The sequence below is a fragment of the Erythrolamprus reginae genome, chromosome Z (genome assembly GCF_031021105.1).
Source record: "Erythrolamprus reginae isolate rEryReg1 chromosome Z, rEryReg1.hap1, whole genome shotgun sequence".
In the NCBI taxonomy this organism is placed as follows: domain Eukaryota; kingdom Metazoa; phylum Chordata; class Lepidosauria; order Squamata; family Dipsadidae; genus Erythrolamprus; species Erythrolamprus reginae.
The window spans coordinates 82,072,512-82,092,076 of record NC_091963.1 but is presented as its reverse complement, the minus strand read 5'-3'; the positions used below and the strand labels follow the sequence as shown (position 1 = coordinate 82,092,076).

Sequence of the window (19,565 nt, the reverse complement as noted above, 5' to 3'; positions counted from 1 at the left end):
TTTCTTTCATTACTATCATTTCAAACCCAATAAAAGTACTTCTTCTCTACTTCAATGGAGCTGGGGGGGTTTCTTTCTTTGGTTTGAATGGAGGCAGAGAGAAGGGAAGGGGAGAGTGGGGGGAGGGATGGAGGGGGGAGAGAGAGAGAGAGAGAGAGAGAAAGAAAGAAAGAAAGAAAGAAAGAGAGGGATCGCATAAAAAGACTGTACATACAATAGAACGTTTCTGGTTTAAAAGAAAACAGCAGCAACTGGCTGTTGTAGTAGGATGAAACATGGCAGATGTGCATACAGAATATAGGTCTAGTTGAATCAAGTATGAGGTACCTTTAATTATTTGAAGTCCTAATATATCTACAATATATATATCATATCAATATAGTATAGAGGTGGAGAAGGTACACTAGAGGAATATTTGAACATTTATCTTATCCATTTAGCTTTTTAAATACTTTTTTTAGACTTATAATTGTTTTCAGAATCTATTACCGTATATACTCGAGTATAAGTCGATCCGATTATAAGCCGAGGCACCTACTTTTGCCACAAAAATTGGGAAAACTTATTGACTCGAATATAAGTCCAGGGTGGAAAATACAGTGGCTACTGTTAACTTATAAAAATGGAATATTCTTCTATTGTAGCTTCTTAAAATTGTTTTTGTAGGAGAATTAAAAAAAAACATATGAAGAATGGTTGCAGGAACTGGGTATATCTAATTTAATATAAAAAAGGACCAGGGGAGACATGATAGCATTCTTTCAATATCTCAGGGTTTGCCACAAAGAAGAAAGAGTCAACCTATTCTCCAAAGCACCTGAGGGCAGAACAAGAAGCAATGGGTGGAAACTAAACAAGGAGAAAAGCAACTTAGAACTAAGGAAAAAAATTCCTGACAGTTGGAATAATGAATCTGTGGAACAGCCTGCCACCAAAAGTTGTGAATGCTCCAACACTGGAAGTTTTTAAGAAGATGTTGGATACCCATTTTTCTGAAGTAGTGTAGGATTTCCTGCCTAGCCAAGGGGTTAGACTAGAAGACCTCCAAGGTCCCTTCCAACCCTGTTGTTATTATTATATTATGTAACTTTTTTCCTTCCAAAATCTTTCTTTTTTTAAATTCCAAAAACCTCTTAAAATATCTTAAGGAATGTTATCTTAATCTTAAAACCTGTTATCTTAATCTTCATTACAATATCATTATAATTTTCTTAATAATTGGGATTTCATATATTCTTTCAAAACAATTGCTTAAATCCATATGATAAATATTCAGATTTTCCATTTAAAACATATTTCATAAGTTAAAATCATTATTACTACCTCAATAGATCAGTAAATAACAATTGGGGGTTACTCAATCATTAATTGTAAAATCTTCTACATGATATTTATCTTGCATAAGGAGTAATTATGTAGAACAAATGATTAATGACAAAATTCATACTATTATATTATCCTAACCTTTGCATTGTTTTAAACAAGTCAGCATTAACAATCCTCTTGGGTAGGATAAGTATAGCTGGAAGAAAAAGTTTAATTACACAGTGTTATCCCCACTTTAAGCAACATGTTAATCCCCACTTTAAGCAACATGTTAATCAAATTTAAATGGGTAACTTACATTTTACTTGTACATTTTATTTACTTGTAAAATATTGTTGCTGGCTTGATCAGAAGAGAAAGCCATGGTTCCTTTATTCTGAAACTCTTCAACCCTCCCGCCCCTTCCCCCAGTACTTCCTGTAGAGGAGGAGCTGTGATTGGTACAGCCTGCTGCCAATCAACTAGCTCTCTCAGTGCCTCCTTTCTGTGTAGAGAAGGAGCTGTGATTGGTTCAGCCTGCTGCCAATCAGGCAGCTGAGGGGTAGCAAGAGCAGAAAGGAAAAAAAAAACCTCCCGTTGCCAGCCCTGAGGTTTCTTTCCTCCCTGCCTTTCACATCGGAACTGTGGAGCTTTGGGACAGTTTTCAGGTCAGTGAAAGTCAGTGACTCTAGTATAAGTTGAGGTTGGATTTTTCAGCACATTTTTTGTGCTGGAAATATCGACTTATACTTGAGTATATACAGTAAATGATTCTCAAGTGCATGAACTATATTTGCTATTTGACTGAATCAGAATATTCTCTGAAGCACTGTACAACACAATTGCTTTTATTTACTTACTATCCCCACAGTTGTTTCCCAGCAAGGTCCTCGAGGCGCATCAGCTGGATCCATTGGAGGTGAAATAAAACCACTTTCATTCCTTGAAGTTGAGTTATGGAATGTTAGGACAGTCCAATGTGTGATGTTCCTGATCACACCTTCTTCAGTCAGCTGCAAGAGGGGAAAAAAGCCAATTTTGGATAATTTTATTGTTTCATTTATGTGTATGTGTTTTTCTCTATATTTGTGTATATTCTCTATATTTTACACTGCAATTCCAGGTTTATGTTATCCAAATTGCTAATTTCAATTTCTTCTTGTTTTATATATATTTTGATTTAATATTAATTTCTAGCCAAAAATGTTTGTCTCTTTTCTTAAGTATCCTGACATTGTCAATTTATTTTGGATGATTTGAATTTTTGAATATCAAGTATTTTGTGCTTGTTAATGATTGTAATAAGGTTCAGTAAGAAAAAAACTGTTTTACAAGAATTATTTATTTATTTATTTATTTATTTATTACTTAGATTTGTATGCCGCCCCTCTCCGAAGACTCGGGGCGGCTCACAACATGTAAAAACAAATCATAAGCAATCAGACAAATTTAAATATTTAATATTTAAAAAACCCCATATGCTAACAGTCACACACACAGACATACCATGCATAGATTAAACGTGCCCAGGGGGAGATGTTTCAGTTCCCCCATGCCTGACGGCAAAGGTGGGTTTTAAGGAGTTTACGGAAGGCAGGAAGAGTAGGGGCAGTTCTAATCTCTGGGGGGAGTTGGTTCCAGAGGGCCGGGGCCGCCACAGAGAAGGCTCTTCCCCTGGGGCCCGCCAACCGACATTGTTTAGTTGACGGGACCCGGAGAAGGCCCACTCTGTTGGACCTAATCGGTCGCTGGGATTCGTGCGGCAGGAGGCGGTCTCGGAGATATTCTGGTCCGATGCCATGAAGGGCTTTAAAGGTCATAACCAACACTTTGAATTGTGACCGGAAATTGATCGGCAACCAATGCAGACTGCGGAGTGATGGTGAAACATGGGCATACCTAGGTAGGCCCATGACTGCTCTCGCAGCTGCATTTTGCACGATCTGAAGTTTCCGAACACTTTTCAAAGGTAGCCCCATGTAGAGAGCATTACAGTAGTCGAACCTCGAGGTGATGAGGGCATGAGTGACTGTGAGCAATGAGTCCCGGTCCAGATAGGGCCGCAACTGGTGCACCAGGCGAACCTGGGCAAACGCCCCCCTCGCCACAGCTGAAAGATGTTGTTCTAATGTGAGCTGTGGATCGAGGAGGACGCCCAAGTTGCGGACCCTCTCTGAGGGGGTCAATAATTCCCCCCCCAGGGTGATGGACGGACAGATGGGATTGTCCTTGGGAGGCAGAACCCACAGCCACTCCGTCTTATCCGGGTTGAGCTTGAGTCTGTTGACACCCATCCAGGCCCCAACAGCCTCCAGGCACCGGCACATCACTTCCGCCGCTTCGTTGACTGGGCATGGGGTGGAGATGTAAAGCTGGGTATCATCGGCATATTGATGATACCTCACCCCATGTCCTTGGATGATCTCGCCCAGCGGTTTCATGTAGATGTTGAATAGTAGGGGGGAGAGGACCGACCCCTGAGGCACCCCACAAGGGAGAAACCTAGGAGTCGACCTCTGGCCCCCCACTAACACCGACTGCGACCGGCCAGAGAGGTAGGAGGAGAACCACTGAAGGACAGTGCCTCCCACTCCCAGCCCCTCCAGCCGGTGCAGAAGGATACCATGGTCGATGGTATCGAAAGCCGCTGAGAGGTCAAGGAGCACCAGGACAGAGGATAAACCCCTGTCCCGGGCCCGCCAGAGATCATCCATCAACGCGACCAAAGCGGTTTCCGTGCTGTAACCGGCCCTGAAACCCGACTGCTGGGGACCTAGATAATCGGCTTCTTCCAAGGACCGCTGGAGCTGGAGTGCCACCACCTTCTCGACAACCTTCCCCATAAAGGGAAGGTTGGAGACTGGACGGTAGTTGTTAAGTACGGCTGGGTCCAGGGAGGGCTTCTTGAGGAGGGGGCGCACAAGCGCTTCTTTATAGAGTGATGGAAAAACTCCCCTCCCCAAGGAAGCGTTGGTAATCTCCTGGGCCCAGCTCCGTGTCACCTCCCTGCTGGCCGAAACCAACCAGGAGGGACACGGATCCAGTAAACAGGTGGCGGAACTCACAGCTCCGATGGCCTTGTCCACTTCATCAGGTGTCACCAGATCAAACTCTTCCCAGACAGGTGGACAAGTACGTGCCCCAGTCACCTCGACTGACTCGTTGTCAGTCGACTCTGTTTTACAATTGGAGTCGAGGTCGGCTCGGATCCGAGCGACTTTATCAGCGAAAAACGTGTTAAAGTCCTCGGCACTACTCTGTAAGGGCTCCCCAACTCCCCCCTGGTTAAGAAGGGAGCGGGTCACCCTAAACAGAGCGGCCGGGCGGGATTCCGCTGATGCAATCAAGGCGGCATGGTACGCGCATCTTGCCGCCTTGAGCGCCACTTTGTAAGTCTTAATAAAAGCTCTTACAAGTGTTCGGTCGGATTCAGACCTACTCTTCCTCCATCGCTTCTCTAGACGTCTCTTCTGGCGTTTCAACTCCCGGAGCTCCTCGTTGAACCATGGAGCTCTACGGGGTCTAGCACCTCGGAGAGGTCGCAAAGGCGCAATCCGGTCAAGAGCCTCCGCTGCGGCCTTGTTCCAGGCTTCCGCAAGAGACTCTGCCGGACTGTGGACAAGTGCCTCTGGTATAACCCCAAGCGCCGTCTGAAAGCCCTCAGGGTCCATCAGGCGTCTGGGGCGGAACATCTTAATTGGTTCCGCCTCCCTGCGGGGAAGGATTGGAGCCAGGAAGTCAAGCCGTAGTAGGAAATGGTCTGACCATGACAAAGGCAGCGCATCTAAGCCCCTTAGTCTCAGACCATTTCTCAGTTGCTCAGAGAGGAATACCATGTCAGGTGCGTGCCCTCCCTCGTGAGTCGGACCCTGAACTACTTGAGTCAGGTCCATGGCTGTCATGGTGGCCATGAACTCCTGTGCCAACCCAGAGGTTTCGCCGAGTGACGGCAGATTGAAGTCCCCCAGGACAATAAGTCCGGGGAACTCCACCGCCAACCCGGCTACCTCCTCGAGTAGCACAGGCAGGGCTTTTGACACGCAGCTGGGAGGGAGGTACGTGAGAAACAAGCCCACCTGAACCCCTAAGTCCAACTTCACAAGGAGGGACTCGCAACCCGCAATCTCCGGAGCAACGAGCCTACGCAGGCCAAGGCTCTCCCTGGCTACAATAGCCACTCCTCCCCCCCTTCCCTGGGGTCGAGGTTGATGCCATATCTGAAACCCAGCTGGGCAGATTTCCGAGAGAGGAACTCCTCCCTCCGGGCCCAGCCAGGTTTCAGTTACACATGCCAGGTCGGCCTCCTCATCCAGGATTAAATCCCGGATGAGGAGAGCTTTATTTACCACCGACCTGGCATTGAGCAGCAGCAACCTGAGCCCAGGGCCAGAGTTACACTCATCACCAGTGCCCTGGGTTGAGCTCACGGAGCCGGAACAAGGAATAGTTATTAAACAGCGATCCCTCGTTCTCCTGGAACGGCTAACTCCGTGGCTCCCGCCATATCTACCTCTCCCCAGCAACACCGGGATATTCCGACCCTCTGCCACCCCAGAGATCGATGCCCCCTTCCCTCCCGCCTCTCCAGCGTCAGGTGGGCCAAATAAATCATTCATACTATTCCCATTTATCCCATAACCCCACCCACTCCAATCTTCCCACTCATACCAATCACTCCTCCCATACACATTGTTGCACCCACCCCAGTTATACATCAATTTAACCCCCCCCCCCAGTTAATTTAAAATAGATTAATTAGAGTAATAAGTTAATATAAAAGTGTAAAAAATATATTAAAAATTAGAATATCAATATTAAAACACCATTATTAAAACACAGAATGTTAATTATTTAAACTGAATTCTGGGGCCTTAACAAGACTCCACATATAGTAACAATAATGAAAACATAAATTGTTTTGTGATCACCTGGAACTCAAGCAAATTTCATCATTAGTGGAAAAAGGCTTATTCTGGGATGTTTGGAAATATTAACATCTTTAGCAAAAAAAATGAATGGCTATCACAGCAAATGTGATAGATATATGATCATACCTTTAAAAAAATTAAATTAAAATTTATAAATGCAAAGAAAAAACTAAAACAAATTAGGAAAAAGAAAAAAAACTTGAAAAAAAATAAAATAAACAAAAGCAGAAGAAAAGCTATATAAAAATGACTTTTCATTCCCTAGAGATAAATATAAGCAATTTAGCTAACTTAATACTATTTCAGTTAAAAATAATATCTTCTTCCGATACTGTGTTCCCCTGAAAATACAACCTACCCCCAAAACAAACCCTACCCCAATTTTCACATCTGTGCCTAATAAAAGTGATACCCCCAAAATAAAGTCTAGTTAAGCCATGCCTACTATCGGCCCAGGGTCTAGCTGTACAAGGTGGGAGTGAGGCACAGGTGTAAAAATCAAATTAGGGTGGTGATGGGGTGGAGGTGCCCCACATGCCCCGCACCCACTTACCTCATTGCTACTTACAGCAGAATGCCAGCAGAAGCTGCTTGCATGCGCAATGGCACAATGCCCCACAAGGTGAACAGACGTGAGCCTTGCAGCAAGCCTCATAGCAATAGCATTAGCAATAGCATTTAGACTTATATACTGCTTCATAGTGCTTTTATAGCCCTCTCTAAGTGGTTTACAGAATCAGCATATTGCCCCCAACAATCTGTGTTCTCATTTTACCCACCTAAGAAGAATGGAAGTCTGAGTCAGCCTTGAGCTGGTGGTGAGATTTGAACTGCTGAACTACAGCTAACAGTTAGCTGAAGTAGTCTGCAGTGCTGCACTCTAACCACTCTGCCACCCTGATTCTGCTGCAAGTATCTCCACCAGCATAATAAACCTCGCAGAGTCCTGCATGGCCAACAGTCAGGTTCTTCATGCTCACTGCTGCAATGACACACATGGGTCCTGGACCTGGCTGCTGGCTGCTGGAGCAAGACAAAGTAATGGTCAGGATGTTGATGGCCTGACTGTGGGGTACTCAAGTAAGCCAGTGAGGCTTGGGAGGAAGCTCTGTATTCCCCACCTGGCTTAATCCTCCAACCCCACCACTATGCTTTGTGGCTGTTGCGCCAGTGCTCAATCTCCTGCTTTATTATTATTATTATTATTATTATTATTATTTCAGTACAACACAGCAAACAAGATCACTATGCTGGATTTCGTATTTCATCACCAGTCGGGCGCTTCCCAAGCACCTAGGACTGCGTGATGTAGCGGCGAATTATGTTTGCCGATCCCAGTAAAGCAGCCTTTTGCAATTGACAGATGGAGATTTTGTCAATTCCAATGGTTTTCAAATGTCCGCTGAGATCCTTTGGCACTGCGCCCAGCATGCCAAGTACCACTGGGACCACTTTCACGGGCTTATGCCAGAGTCGTTGCAGCTCGATTTTTAGATCTTCGTATTTCACTAATTTCTCTAGCTGCTTCTCCTGAATTCTGCTGTCTCCTGGGATTGCGATGTCGATGATCCATACTTTCCTTTTCTCCACGATCACAATGTCTGGTGTGTTATGCTTCAGAATTCGGTCAGTCTGAAGTCGGAAGCCCCACAGTAGTTTTGCTTGCTCATTTTCGACCACTTTTTCAGGCTTATGATCCCACCAGTTCTTTGCCACTGGTAAATGGTAGTTCCGGCACAAGTTCCAGTGGATCATCTGTGCCACAGCATCATGTCTATGCTTGTAGTCAGTCTGTGCGATCTTTTTGCAGCAGTTGAGTATGTGATCGATTGTTTTATCTGTTTCTTTACAGAGTCTGCACTTTGGATCGTCTGTTGATTTTTCAATTCTGGCTTTGACAGCATTTGTTCTAATGGCCTGTTCTTGTGCTGCCAGTATTAGACCTTCTGTCTCCTTTTTGAATGTTCCACTTGTAAGCCATGACCAGGTCTTTTCTTTATCCACTTTGCTTTCAATCTTCTCCAAGAACTGCTCATGCAATGCTTTGTTCCGCCAACTGTCTATACGGCATTGAGTTACAGTTTTTCTGTACTGGTTCTTAGTTTGCTTCACCTTGAGAAGCTTCCTATTGTTGACCTCCATTAACGCTGACTCTTTGCTCTCCTTCACATAGTTAGCTAATGCATGCTTCTCTTCTTCCACTGTCTGCTTCACTTGCAAAAGTCCTCTGCCGCCTATTTCCCTTGGTAAATACAGCCTGTCAACATCACTGTGGGGGTGTAGTGCATGATGGATCGTCATTAATTTTCTGGTTTTCCTGTCCAGGTTGTTCAGCTCTGCTTGAGTCCAGTTCACTATGCCAGCTGTGTATCTAATGACAGGTATGGCCCACGTATTTATAGCCTTGATAGTGTTGCCACCATTCAGTTTGCTCTTCAAATTTTTTCTGGTCCTCTGGATGTACTCTTTGCTGATCACAGTTTTCACATGGCCATGCTTGATATTATCCAGTTGCAAGATGCCCAAGTATCTGTAGGCTTCTGGCTGGTGGCACTTGATGGTTTGACCATTTGGCATTTCACTGCCCTCACTTTCAGTGATTTCCCCCTTTTTCAGTGCCACTGTGGCACATTTATCCAGGCCAAATTCCATGCTGATGTCATTGCTGAAGATTCGCACAGTGTTGGTTAGTGACTGTATCTCAGTTTCTGATTTTCCATACAACTTCAGGTCATCCATATACAGCAGGTGTGAAATTTTTGGTGAATTCCTAGCGGTTTGGTAGCCTAGGTTTGTTTTCTGTAGGATGAGTGAGAGCGGGATTATAGCGATGATGAATAACAATGGGGACAAAGAGTCCCATTATTTTTATTATTATTATTATTATTATTATTATTATCATTATTATTATTATTATTTTTAGATTTGTATGCCTCCCTTCTCCGAAGACTTGGGGCGGCTGACATGGTACAATATAAAACAATGTGTACACAAATCTAATTAAATAAAAACTATAAGCTAAGATCCCACTATATTAAAAACAGTCAACCAACTCAATCACAACCACACATCACATTTGGTAGTTGGAGAGGGGGAGGTTCTAATTGCCCTATGCATGGCGACATAAATGAGTCTTAACAATGTGGATTGTTTTTCAGGGCTCTTTATACATTTCCAAAGGAGTACAAAAAACACACAATATCAGCCAATCAGATACTAGTTGTCAACGTTTCCTTATACAGAAAGTAAAGAAAGGGTTTTACCATGTAGAAGGTGCAGAATGTACAACAAAAAGGAACTTGCGGTCAGTATGTGGGTTCCTGCATGAAGCTATGTGCCTTGAGAGCAGGTGTCAGATCTATCTCTGCACTATCAAAGCCTTGTTCCCTTTCCTGAGTACATTTCGTGGTTACGCATTTAGCGCTACAGCTGCACCTCAACCGGGCATAGAGGAAGCACAAGTGTGAAAGCAAAAAGTTTTTGCCCGATCATCGGCACTTTGAAAATGTCAAGTTTATAGCAGATATGTAGGACAAAGGTCATATATCAAAAGAGCATAATTCTGGCAAGAAATGCAGTATAAAATGAAAATACAGATATCAAGGCATAGCCCAGCTTCCTCAGTCTGATCGACTATGTGGCACCTAACTAGCCGCTGGGATTTGTGTGGCAGGAAGCAGTCCCATACGTAATCTGGTCCGATGCCATGTAGGCATCACTAACACTTTGAATTGTGTCTGGAAACAAATTGGCAGCTAATGCAGTCTGCAGAGTGTTGGAGAGACATGGGTATACCTAGGGAGACCCATGACCGCTCGCATGGCCGCATTCAGCACAATTTGAAGTTTCCAAACACTGTTCAGAGGTAGCCCCATGTAGAGAGCATTGCAGTAGTCGAACCTCAAGGTGATAAGGTGAGTGACTGTGAATAGGGACTACCTGTCCAGGTAGGGCCACAATGGTGCACCAGGCGAACCTGGCAAATGCCCCCCCTCGCCACAGCGGAAAGGTGGTATTCTAGAGTCAGCTGTGGATCAAGGAAGACACCCAAGTTGTGGATCCTCTCTGAGGGGATCAGTGATCCCCCCAGAGGGTAATGGATGGACAGATGGAATTGTCCTTGGGAGGCAAAACCCCAGCCACTCCTTCTTCTCAGGGTTGAGTTTGAGCCTGTTGGCACCCATCCAGACCCTAACAGCCTCCAGGCACTGGCACATCACTTCCACTGCTTCGCCGAGTAGACACAGGGTGGAGATGTACAACTGGGTGTCATCAGTGTGCTGATTACCATGGTGAGCAAGGAGAAGTGGTGAAGAATGAAGAAAAATGAAGTGAGGTGGTGGGGATAGAAAATGAAGCAAGGCAGAAGATTGGTGTATGTGTGTGTGTGTGTTAATTTGGAAAATCTGAACTATTTTTTTTCACCTTGGTCCAACAGATTACTTTTATTGCCCTGCATGAGATTGGAGTTGGAAAGCTGGTTAAGGCAGGACTGCGTTGGGGAGGGGTGAGGGTTTGCCATGGGTAGCCTGGCTGAAGGCTGAAGGACCTTCAGGTAAGTGGGGCATCTGGGGCAGCTCTGCACCCCCTGCCTTGCTTCGTACATTCTTCCACTGCCTCACTTCATTTTTCTTTGTTCTTTTTTGCAATGTTCAGCCTCTCACAGTGATGAGAATTTCAGGCAATTCTGGAAGATTATAGGAAGTGTGTGTTTATGGTAAAAACAAAGTGCAGCCTTTCAAGTGATCAGGTTCTTGTGTGTGTGCACGCACACATGTGCATATGTGTGTGTGTGTGTGTGAGAGAGAGAGAGAGAGAGAGAGAAATATGGGTAAGGGGACTGAGTCTCTCTCGTTCACAAGCAACATGCAGCCTCTCATAGTAGCAATAATTGCAGGCAATTCTGGAAGACTGTGGGAAACGTGTGTTTATGCTAGAAGCAAATTACAATCTGTTGCTTTCAAGTGATCGTGTGTGTGTGTGTGTGTGTAAGAGAGAGAAAGAGGAGGTAGAGGGGAGTAATGACAATTGCTGGCAATACTGTTTAGAAGGGTTTCCTCTGCCATTTCTCTCTTTCTCCCCCTCTCTCCCTCCCTCCCCCCTCTCTCAATCACTCTCACACACAGAGACATTTGATCATTTGAAAGGAACAGATTGCACTTTGTTTCTATTGTAAATACCAGGTTTCCATAATCTTACAGAATTGTTTGCAATTCTCATTACAATGTCAGGCTATACATTGCTTTTGGGCAGAGGGTGCTTGGACTCTTTACCCATCGCTCACCTACATTTCTCTCTCTCTCTCTCTCTCTCTCTCTCTCTCTCTCTCTCTCTCACACACACACACACACACACACACACACACACAGAGGGAGAGAGGGAGAGATTTGATTGCTTGAAAGGGATGGCTGTGTTTTGCTTTTACTTTAAGCATGAACTCACCACCTTTTGCGCATTAAAAAAAACCTCCCGAAAATAAACCTGAGGGCTTATTTTGGGGCCCAAAAGAAAATAAGACTGGGTCTTATTTTGGGGAAAACACAGTATCTCATATCTTATCAATAGTCAAATTACAAAAAAAAAAAAATCATTGTCCTAATCAGTAAAATCTGCTAAGAGCTATCTGAAATATTAATTTATATATTTTAATTTTAATAAAAGAACCGTTGAACTTACCTGAACAGTCTTCTCGATGCACTGCAAGAAGAGTCCAATGTGGGTTATTCTCTAGTCTCATTGGTAGGGACTGAGTTCAATTTGAATATTAGGCAGGTTCCGCCCCCTAGCATCTCAGTCAAAAACAAAACAAAGGAGCAGTAATCATGAAACCTTTTGTTTTTATTGAACCACCAAGTGTAAAACCAATATAACGTTAAAGTCATCAACCAGATAAAGAAAACTAGTGGTCCTAGACCAAAAGCCGGTTGGGTTTGGACTCTCCTTGCAGTGCATCGAGAAAACCGTTCAGGTAAGTTCAACGGTTCTTCTCCAATGCACTTGCAAGGAGAGTCCAATGTGGGATATAGCCAAGTTCCAATCAAAGGGAGGGAGAAGGCTGGACCATGGTCACTGGAGTTGAGCATACCCATTGTAGCACCCACCTCCCAAAGGCTGCCTCCGAAGAGGTGAATGAGTCAATGCGGTAGTGTTTTATAAAAGTTGACAGCGACGCCCACGTGGCCGCCTTGCAAATATCTTCAAGGGACGCTTGTGTAGCCCATGCTGCTGATGTGGCCGAGCTATGTGTAGAGTGTCCAGTTATCCCTTGCGGAATCTGCTGACCCTTGGCTCTATACGCTTCTGTAATGCAGTCATGTATCCATCGACTGATGGTTTGAGACGAGACCCTAGAACCCATGGTCTGAGAAGAAAAAGACACAAACAAGGATTCAGAGATTCTGAATGGTTGTGTTCTGCGAATGTATATTTTTAGAGCCCTTCACACATCTAATTTGTGCCACCTCAATTCTGAGGGGTGCGTGCCATGAGTACAAAAATCAGGTACCACTACCTCTTGCGCCCTGTGGAACCATGAATTTACCTTAGGTAGAAAGGATGGGTCTAATCTTAATGTGATTCTGTCTGGGTAAAATTGACAAAGATCAGGGCGCACTGACAAAGCTGAAATTTCCAACACCCGCCTGGCTGATGTGATCGCCACTAAGAAGGCGGTCTTAATTGACATAAAATGTAAGGAAATTGATCTGATTGGCTCAAATGGGGGACCTGTTAAAGCCTGTAATACCAGAGTCAAGTCCCAAGATGGGAATCTATATATTTTCGCTGGACTGATATTTGAGGGCCCTCTCAAGAAATCCTTAATCCAAGGGTGTCATGTTAGGGGGTGGTCGAAGTCCTGGATTAAGATGGTGGATAAAGCAGCCACATGTCTCCGCAAGGTATTCGGGGCAAGCCCCTTGTCTAGTCCTGTCTGAAGGAAAGTTAAGACTATCTCGGGTGAAGCCGTCTGAGGATCTACTGCTTGCACTTTGCAAAAGTCACAGAAGGTGGACCATGTGGCTTGTATGGTGGCAATGACCGTGTCCGGCAACTGGTGACATCTTAGGCGATCCCCTTCAAGTGCCACATGGTCAGTTGCCACCACTGTGGATCCAGATGAAGGATGTTCCCCTGTCTGAGAGAGATCCGATGGTCTGGAATCCTCCAATATGGGAAGACAGAAAGTTTGTTCAAGTCCGCGAACCAAGCTCGGCGAGGCCAATATGGAGCTATTAGTAGTATCTTGGACTGTTCTTCCAGGATCTTTCGAATCACTCTGTGTGTGATGCAGATTGGTGGAAATGCATAAAGTAGATCTGTTGGCCACGGTATACGAAGAGCATCCACCCCTTCTGTTCCCAGAGAAGGGAAACGGGAGAAGAACCAGGGAAGTTGTGAGTTCTGGGCTGTAGCAAACAGGTCCACTACTGGGGTGCCGAACCAGTTGCATATTTCCCAAAACAGACTGGGTTCCAGCTGCCATTCCGCTGGACCCACCGCCCTGCATCTCAGCCAGTCTGCCCAAACGTTCTCTTGACCAGAAATGTGCTCTGCCATGAGCGAGGCTAGATTGGACTCCGCCCAACGAAACAGAGACTCTGACTCTCGCATCAATCTCTGAGATCTTGTCCGCCCCTGGTGATTGATATGAGCTCTTGTGGCTACATTGTCGGTCCTTATCAAAACATGCTGTCCCTGAACTAATTGCGCAAAACTGCAAAGTGCTAGTGAGACAACTTTGAGTTCTAAGAAGTTGATGTTTACTTCTTGTAGATCCTGATATTCCCATAGACCTTGGGTCATGTGAGAAGATAAATGGGCTCCCCATCCTGTCAGACTGGCATCGGTTGTTATAGCCAGTGGAACAACAGTCTGGAAGGAAGAGTCGCGGTGTATCATTGGCGATTTCCACCATCGTAAGGAGTTCCTGATCTGTGGGCTGAGTGTTACCTTTAGCTGTGTATGGCTGGACTTCCTTCTCTGAAATGGAAGGAGTAGCCATTGAAGTGGACGCAGATGTTGTCGGGCCCAAGGGACTATGTCTATACATGACACTAAGGTTCCCAACAGTTTTGACAGGAAGGCCAGTGAAGGTTTCCTTTGGTCCTCTAAAGCAGCGTTTCCCAACCGGTGTGCCGCGGCACACTAGTGTGCCACGAGACATGGTCAGGTGTGCCGCGAAGCTCCTAGGGGAGCTCCAGCTGGGCGGGGCGCTGCCGGTGCTGGACCGCCTGTGCCTCCGACCTGGAGCTCCCACTCGCGCTGTTTCTGGCGCTCTCCTGCTGGGCCCCAAAGAAGGAAGGCGGGAAAAAGGAGGCAGGGGCGTGGAGGTGCAGCAGTAGGAGTAAAGGGAGCCGCGGCCGCCCCTGCCTCCCCACGGTGCCTCCGGCCAAACCCGCCCCTGGCTTCTCCGCCCTGCCCCATTGCCCGCCCGATCCGCCCACTCTCCTCCTCCGCTGCCACCTCCTGTCTTGGTGCACGATCTGCCCCCTCTCCTCCCCCGCCGCCTTCTGCCTTGGGGCGTGATCCGCCCCCTCTCCTCCGCTGCCGCCTCCTGCCTTGGGGCGAGCAATCTGGGAGTCTGGGACTGTGTGGCTTTGCACCATGAAGAGAAAATGGCCGACTTTTCCCTGCTACCGGAGCCGTTTTCTCTTCATGGCGCAAAGCCACACAGTCCCGGACTCCTGGATCGCTCGTTTCTCCGGTCAGCAAAGCCATTTGCCCAGGAAAGCGCCGCGCATTGAAAAAGCGCGATGCTTTTCCGGGCAGCCGGCTTACTGGCCGGAGAAGCAAGCGATCCGGGAGTCCGGGACTGTGTGGCTTTGCGCCATGAAGAGAAAACGGCAGCAGGGAAAAGTCGGCCGGGCTAATGGGAGGCAGCGCGTGGCCGGGCGCTGGGGACGTCTGGGAGGGCGAGGGGGCTGATGGCTGCTGCCTCTTAGCTGCAGAGCTGGGGGGCGGAGGCGAAGACAACGGCGCCCTCCACTCTCTCTCCGGCTCTCTCTCTCTCTTTCTTTTTCTCTCTGTTGCCGGCGTGGTGAACGAGAGAGAAAGAGAGAGAGAGAAAAAGGAGGGGAGAGAGAATGAGAGAGAAAGAAAGTAAGAGAAAGAGAGGGAAAGAAAGCAAGAGAGAGAGAGAAAGAGAGGGGGAAGGAGGGAGAGGGAAAGACATAGAGGGAGGGAAGGAGGGAGAGAGAAAGAGAGCAAAAAAGAGAGGAAATAAGAAAGAAAGAGGGATGGAGAGAGAGAAAGAAGGGAAGGAAGGAAGAGAGAGAAAGAGGGAGGGAGAAATAGAGTGAAATGGAGGAAGAGATATTTTTTTTGTCCAAACTTTTCTTTAGCCCCCCTCCCAGCCCTAACTCCCGTTTAGTGTTGTGTCGTTGATTTTGATAACAAAATTATGTCGTCGAGATACGCCATGAGGCGTATCGACCAATGTCTGAGGCTTGCCGTGATAATATCTAGCAATTTTGTAAAGGTTCTAGGTGCCGAAGATAGGCCGAACGGCATTGCTCTGAACTGGAAGTGTGATCCGTCTATACAGAAGCGTAGGAATTGTCTGTGCCAAGGATGGACTGGCACATGGAGGTATGCTTCTTTGAGGTCTATTGATGTAAGTACATCCTTGTGATGTATGGCTGACAGGATCGAGTGAAGTGAATGCATCCTGAACTTCCTGTATAGTACATAGAGGTTCAACTGATGCAGGTTTAGAATTAAGCGACACCCTCCCAAGGTCTTGGGGACCACGAACACGACCGAATAAAAACCCCTGCCTCGTTGAGAATAAGGCACCTGTTCGATTGCCTCTATTTGTAGAAGGTGAGTAATCTCGTGGTATAGTAATGTCCTCTTTTGATGGTCGACCACTGGGGGACACATCAGAAAGCGGTTCGGTGGAAGGTGAGTAAATTTGATTCAAAGATCTTGTGATACAGTAGCAATTGCCCAGGCATCTGAGGATGTAGTTTCCCAGACACCTGTGAAATTCTGCAGCTTGCCCCCGAGTGGGTATAGGCCCGCTGAGTCACTTGTTACGCTTGAACACTTTATTGTTGGTTCCTCTAAAGCAGTGTTTTCCAACCTTTTTTGAGCCGCGGCACATTATTCATATTTTCAAAATCCTGGGGAACATTGAAAGGGGGGGGGGCGGGCTAAAGAAAAGTTTGGACAAAAAAACCCTCTCTCTTCCTCCCTTTCGCTCTATTTCTCCCTCTTTCTCTCTTTTCCTTCCTTCCCTTCTTTCTCTCTCTCCATCCGTCTTTCTTTCTTCCTCTCTTTTTTGCTCTATTTCTCTCTCCCTCCTTCCCTTCCTCTGTCTTTCTCTCTCCCTTGCTCTCTCTCTCTGTCTCTCTTGCTATCTCTTTCTTGCTTTTTTCTCTCTCTCTTTCACTGTCTTGCTATATGTCTCTTTCTTTCTCTTTGCCTCTCTTGCTATCTCTCTTTCCTTCTCTTTCTCTCTCTCTCTGCCTCTCTTGCTAAGTCTCTCTTTTTCTCTTGCTATGTCTCTCTTTCTTTTTCTCTCTCTCTGCCTCTCTTGCTATGTCTCTCTTTCTCTCTCTCTTTCTCTGCCTCTCTTGCTGTCTCTCTTTCTTGCTCTGTCTCTCTGCCTCTCCTGCTATGTCTCTCTTTCTCTCTCTCTCTGCCTCTCTTATATGTCTCTCTTTCTTTCTCTTTCTCTCTCTCTGCCTCTCTTGCTAAGTCTCTCTTTTTCTCTTGCTATGTCTCTCTTTCTTTCTCTTTCTCTTTCTCTCTCTGCCTCTCTTGCTATGTCTCTCTTTCTCTGCCTCTCTTGCTGTCTCTCTTTCTCTGCCTCTCTTGCTATGTCCCTCTTTCTCTCTCTCTCTCTTGCTATGTCTCTCTTTCTCTCTCTCTCTGTCTCTCTTGCTATGTCTCTCTTTCTTTCTCTTTCTCTTTCTCTCTCTGCCTCTCTTGCTAAGTCTCTCTTTTTCTCTTGCTATGTCTCTCTTTCTTTTTCTCTCTCTCTGCCTCTCTTGCTATGTCTCTCTTTTTCTCTCTCTCTGCCTCTCTTGCTATGTCTCTCTTTCTCTCTCTCTTTCTCTGCCTCTCTTGCTGTCTCTCTTTCTTGCTATGTCTCTCTTTCTCTCTCTCTCTGCCTCTCTTATATGTCTCTCTTTCTTTCTTTCTCTCTCTCTCTCAATTGACCGCCACGTCAGGGCTCCCGCTTGCAGTCAGCTGAGAGAGAGAGAGAGCGCTCCCTCTCGCCGCCGCCTGGAGCTCCCTCTCGCCGCAGCCATCTCCCTGCGACTGCCTGCGGCCGCTGCAGCCCCCCCCTCCCACCGGGCCACAAAGGACATTTGCGGCCGACGCCAGTGAAGCTTCAGCTGGGCCGGGCGCTGCCGGTACTTCCCTCCTGGGGCTCCCGCTCGCAGCTGTCCCCCGGCTTCTGCTCGATGCCGCGGTTTTCGGCGCTGTCCTGCTGTGCCCCGAAGAAGGAAGGCGGGAAAAAGGCGAGAAGAATGGAGCTCTCCTCCTTCCTGCCTTCCATCTTTGGGGCCCAGCAGGACAGCGCCGAAAACCGTGGCATCGAGCAGGAGCCAGGGGACAGCTGCGAGCGGGAGCTCAGTGCAAGGAGCCGCTGACTGCGGGCCCCAATTTGCCCGGGGCCCGGTAGCGCGCTCCCTGTAGTACTCGTCTATCGGCGGCCCTGGCTTTGCGCCATGAAGAGAAAACGGCAGCAGGGAAAAGTCGGCTGTTTTCTCTTCATGGCGCAAAGCCACACAGTCCCGGACTCTCGGATTCCTCGCCCCAAGGCAGGAGGCGGTGGCGGAGAAGAGTGGGTGGATCGGGCAGGCAATGGGGCAGGACGGAGAAGCCAGGGGCGGGTTTGGCCGGAGGCACCGTGGGGAGCAGGGGCAGGGTGGTGCGGCAGTAGGAGTAAAGGGAGCCGCGGCTGCCCCTGCCTCCCCACGGTGCCTCCGGCCAAACGCGCCCCTGGCTTCTCCGCCCTGCCCCATTGCCCGCCCGATCCGCCCACTCTCCTCCGCCGCCTCTCGCCGCGGCACACCTGACAGTGTCTCGCGGCACACCACTGTGCCGCGGCACACCGGTTGGGAAACGCTGCTCTAAAGGGTCATCGTCCTTGCTGGTAAGGTCTCTACAATCTCTGAAGTATGACCTGTCTGGTCGGTAGTTGCCTTGATTGAAGGAGCCCTGGAAATATGGCCTCGAACCCTGGGCCACAGTTGAGGAGGGCTCAGACCAAAAGGGCTGCTGTCGGTTGAACGGGGTAAAGCGTCTCTCCAGTCTCTTGCTTGATTTTGGCATAACTTTCTTTTTATCTTTGTCCTCAATCAGGACATTTTTTAACACCTCTCCGAATAACTTCCCACCGTAGAAAGGTGAAGCTGCTAAGGACCACTTTGATTTTATATCGGCCTGCCAGCCCCGCAGCCATATTAATCTGTGTGAGGACACCGATGAAGCCATTGCCCGGGAAGCAAACTTTGCTACATTCACTGTAGCATCCGCGGAATACTCTGTGGCAGCCAGGAGCTTGTTGAGATCCTGGCGGAGGCAAACATCATTTGGGTCCACTCTGGCTTGTATTTCTTGGATCCATAATATCGTGGCCCTATTAAAAAAGGAGGCAGCTGAAGTAGCTCGCAGTGCCCAAGCTGCCATTTGATGAGTTTTCCGCACCACGTTCTCAGCCCTCTTGTCCTCAGCCTTGAGGCCACCCGATACCTCCGAGGGGACCAAGGCAGTAGACACTAGGCTTGCCACCGGTTTGTCAATGGTGGGGAAGCCTAACAGGGTCTCCATATCCTCCTCAAAGGTATAGAGCTTACGTTCCACCAGTGAAGGGCCTGGTGTTGCCGTTGGATTTTCCCATGGCCGCTTTATGTTTTCTAAGAAAATTTGGAAAGACGGAATATGTTCTGTTTGTTTCTTTGGAACAGTAAACAAAACTCCTGGTGAAACTGTGTTAGCTGGGTTCTCCATCTGCTTCCCCTCTCCAGCTTGTTCAATGGTCTGCTTGGCCTTATTTAATAGAATTCTGATCAGTGAGTTCTTAAAAAGGCGGTGCTGGTGGTTGGTCATCACCAGATAAGTCGTTCTCAGCATCACTATGCTCATCTTGGAAAGGCATGGCTTCCTCCAGGGACCCTGGTACTGATTAAGGGGCTGGAGCTGACCACAGATCTCTGCCTTTTGGTGTGGTAGCTGTCGGTGGAGCATAATGTTGCGCTCCCGCAGCTATGCCTTGTGAATAGGCGTTTGCTATAATTTTCCCCATTGGTGCAGTGGGCTTAGCTGAAGTAGATCCTTCTGTTATAGGAACCATCGGATCTGCCATTATTCCCCTTT

General features: G+C 47.2%; 1 protein-coding gene across 1 annotated transcript in view; it reads right to left on the bottom strand.

The window, feature by feature from the left end:
* The window catches only part of LOC139153842 (transmembrane channel-like protein 2), a 590,027-nt gene that overhangs the window by 136,927 nt on the left and 433,535 nt on the right, over nucleotides 1-19,565 (bottom strand). The window contains 1 exon segment of the mRNA XM_070728265.1: nucleotides 2,166-2,318. Within this exon segment, the coding sequence (XP_070584366.1) occupies nucleotides 2,166-2,318 (153 nt within the window).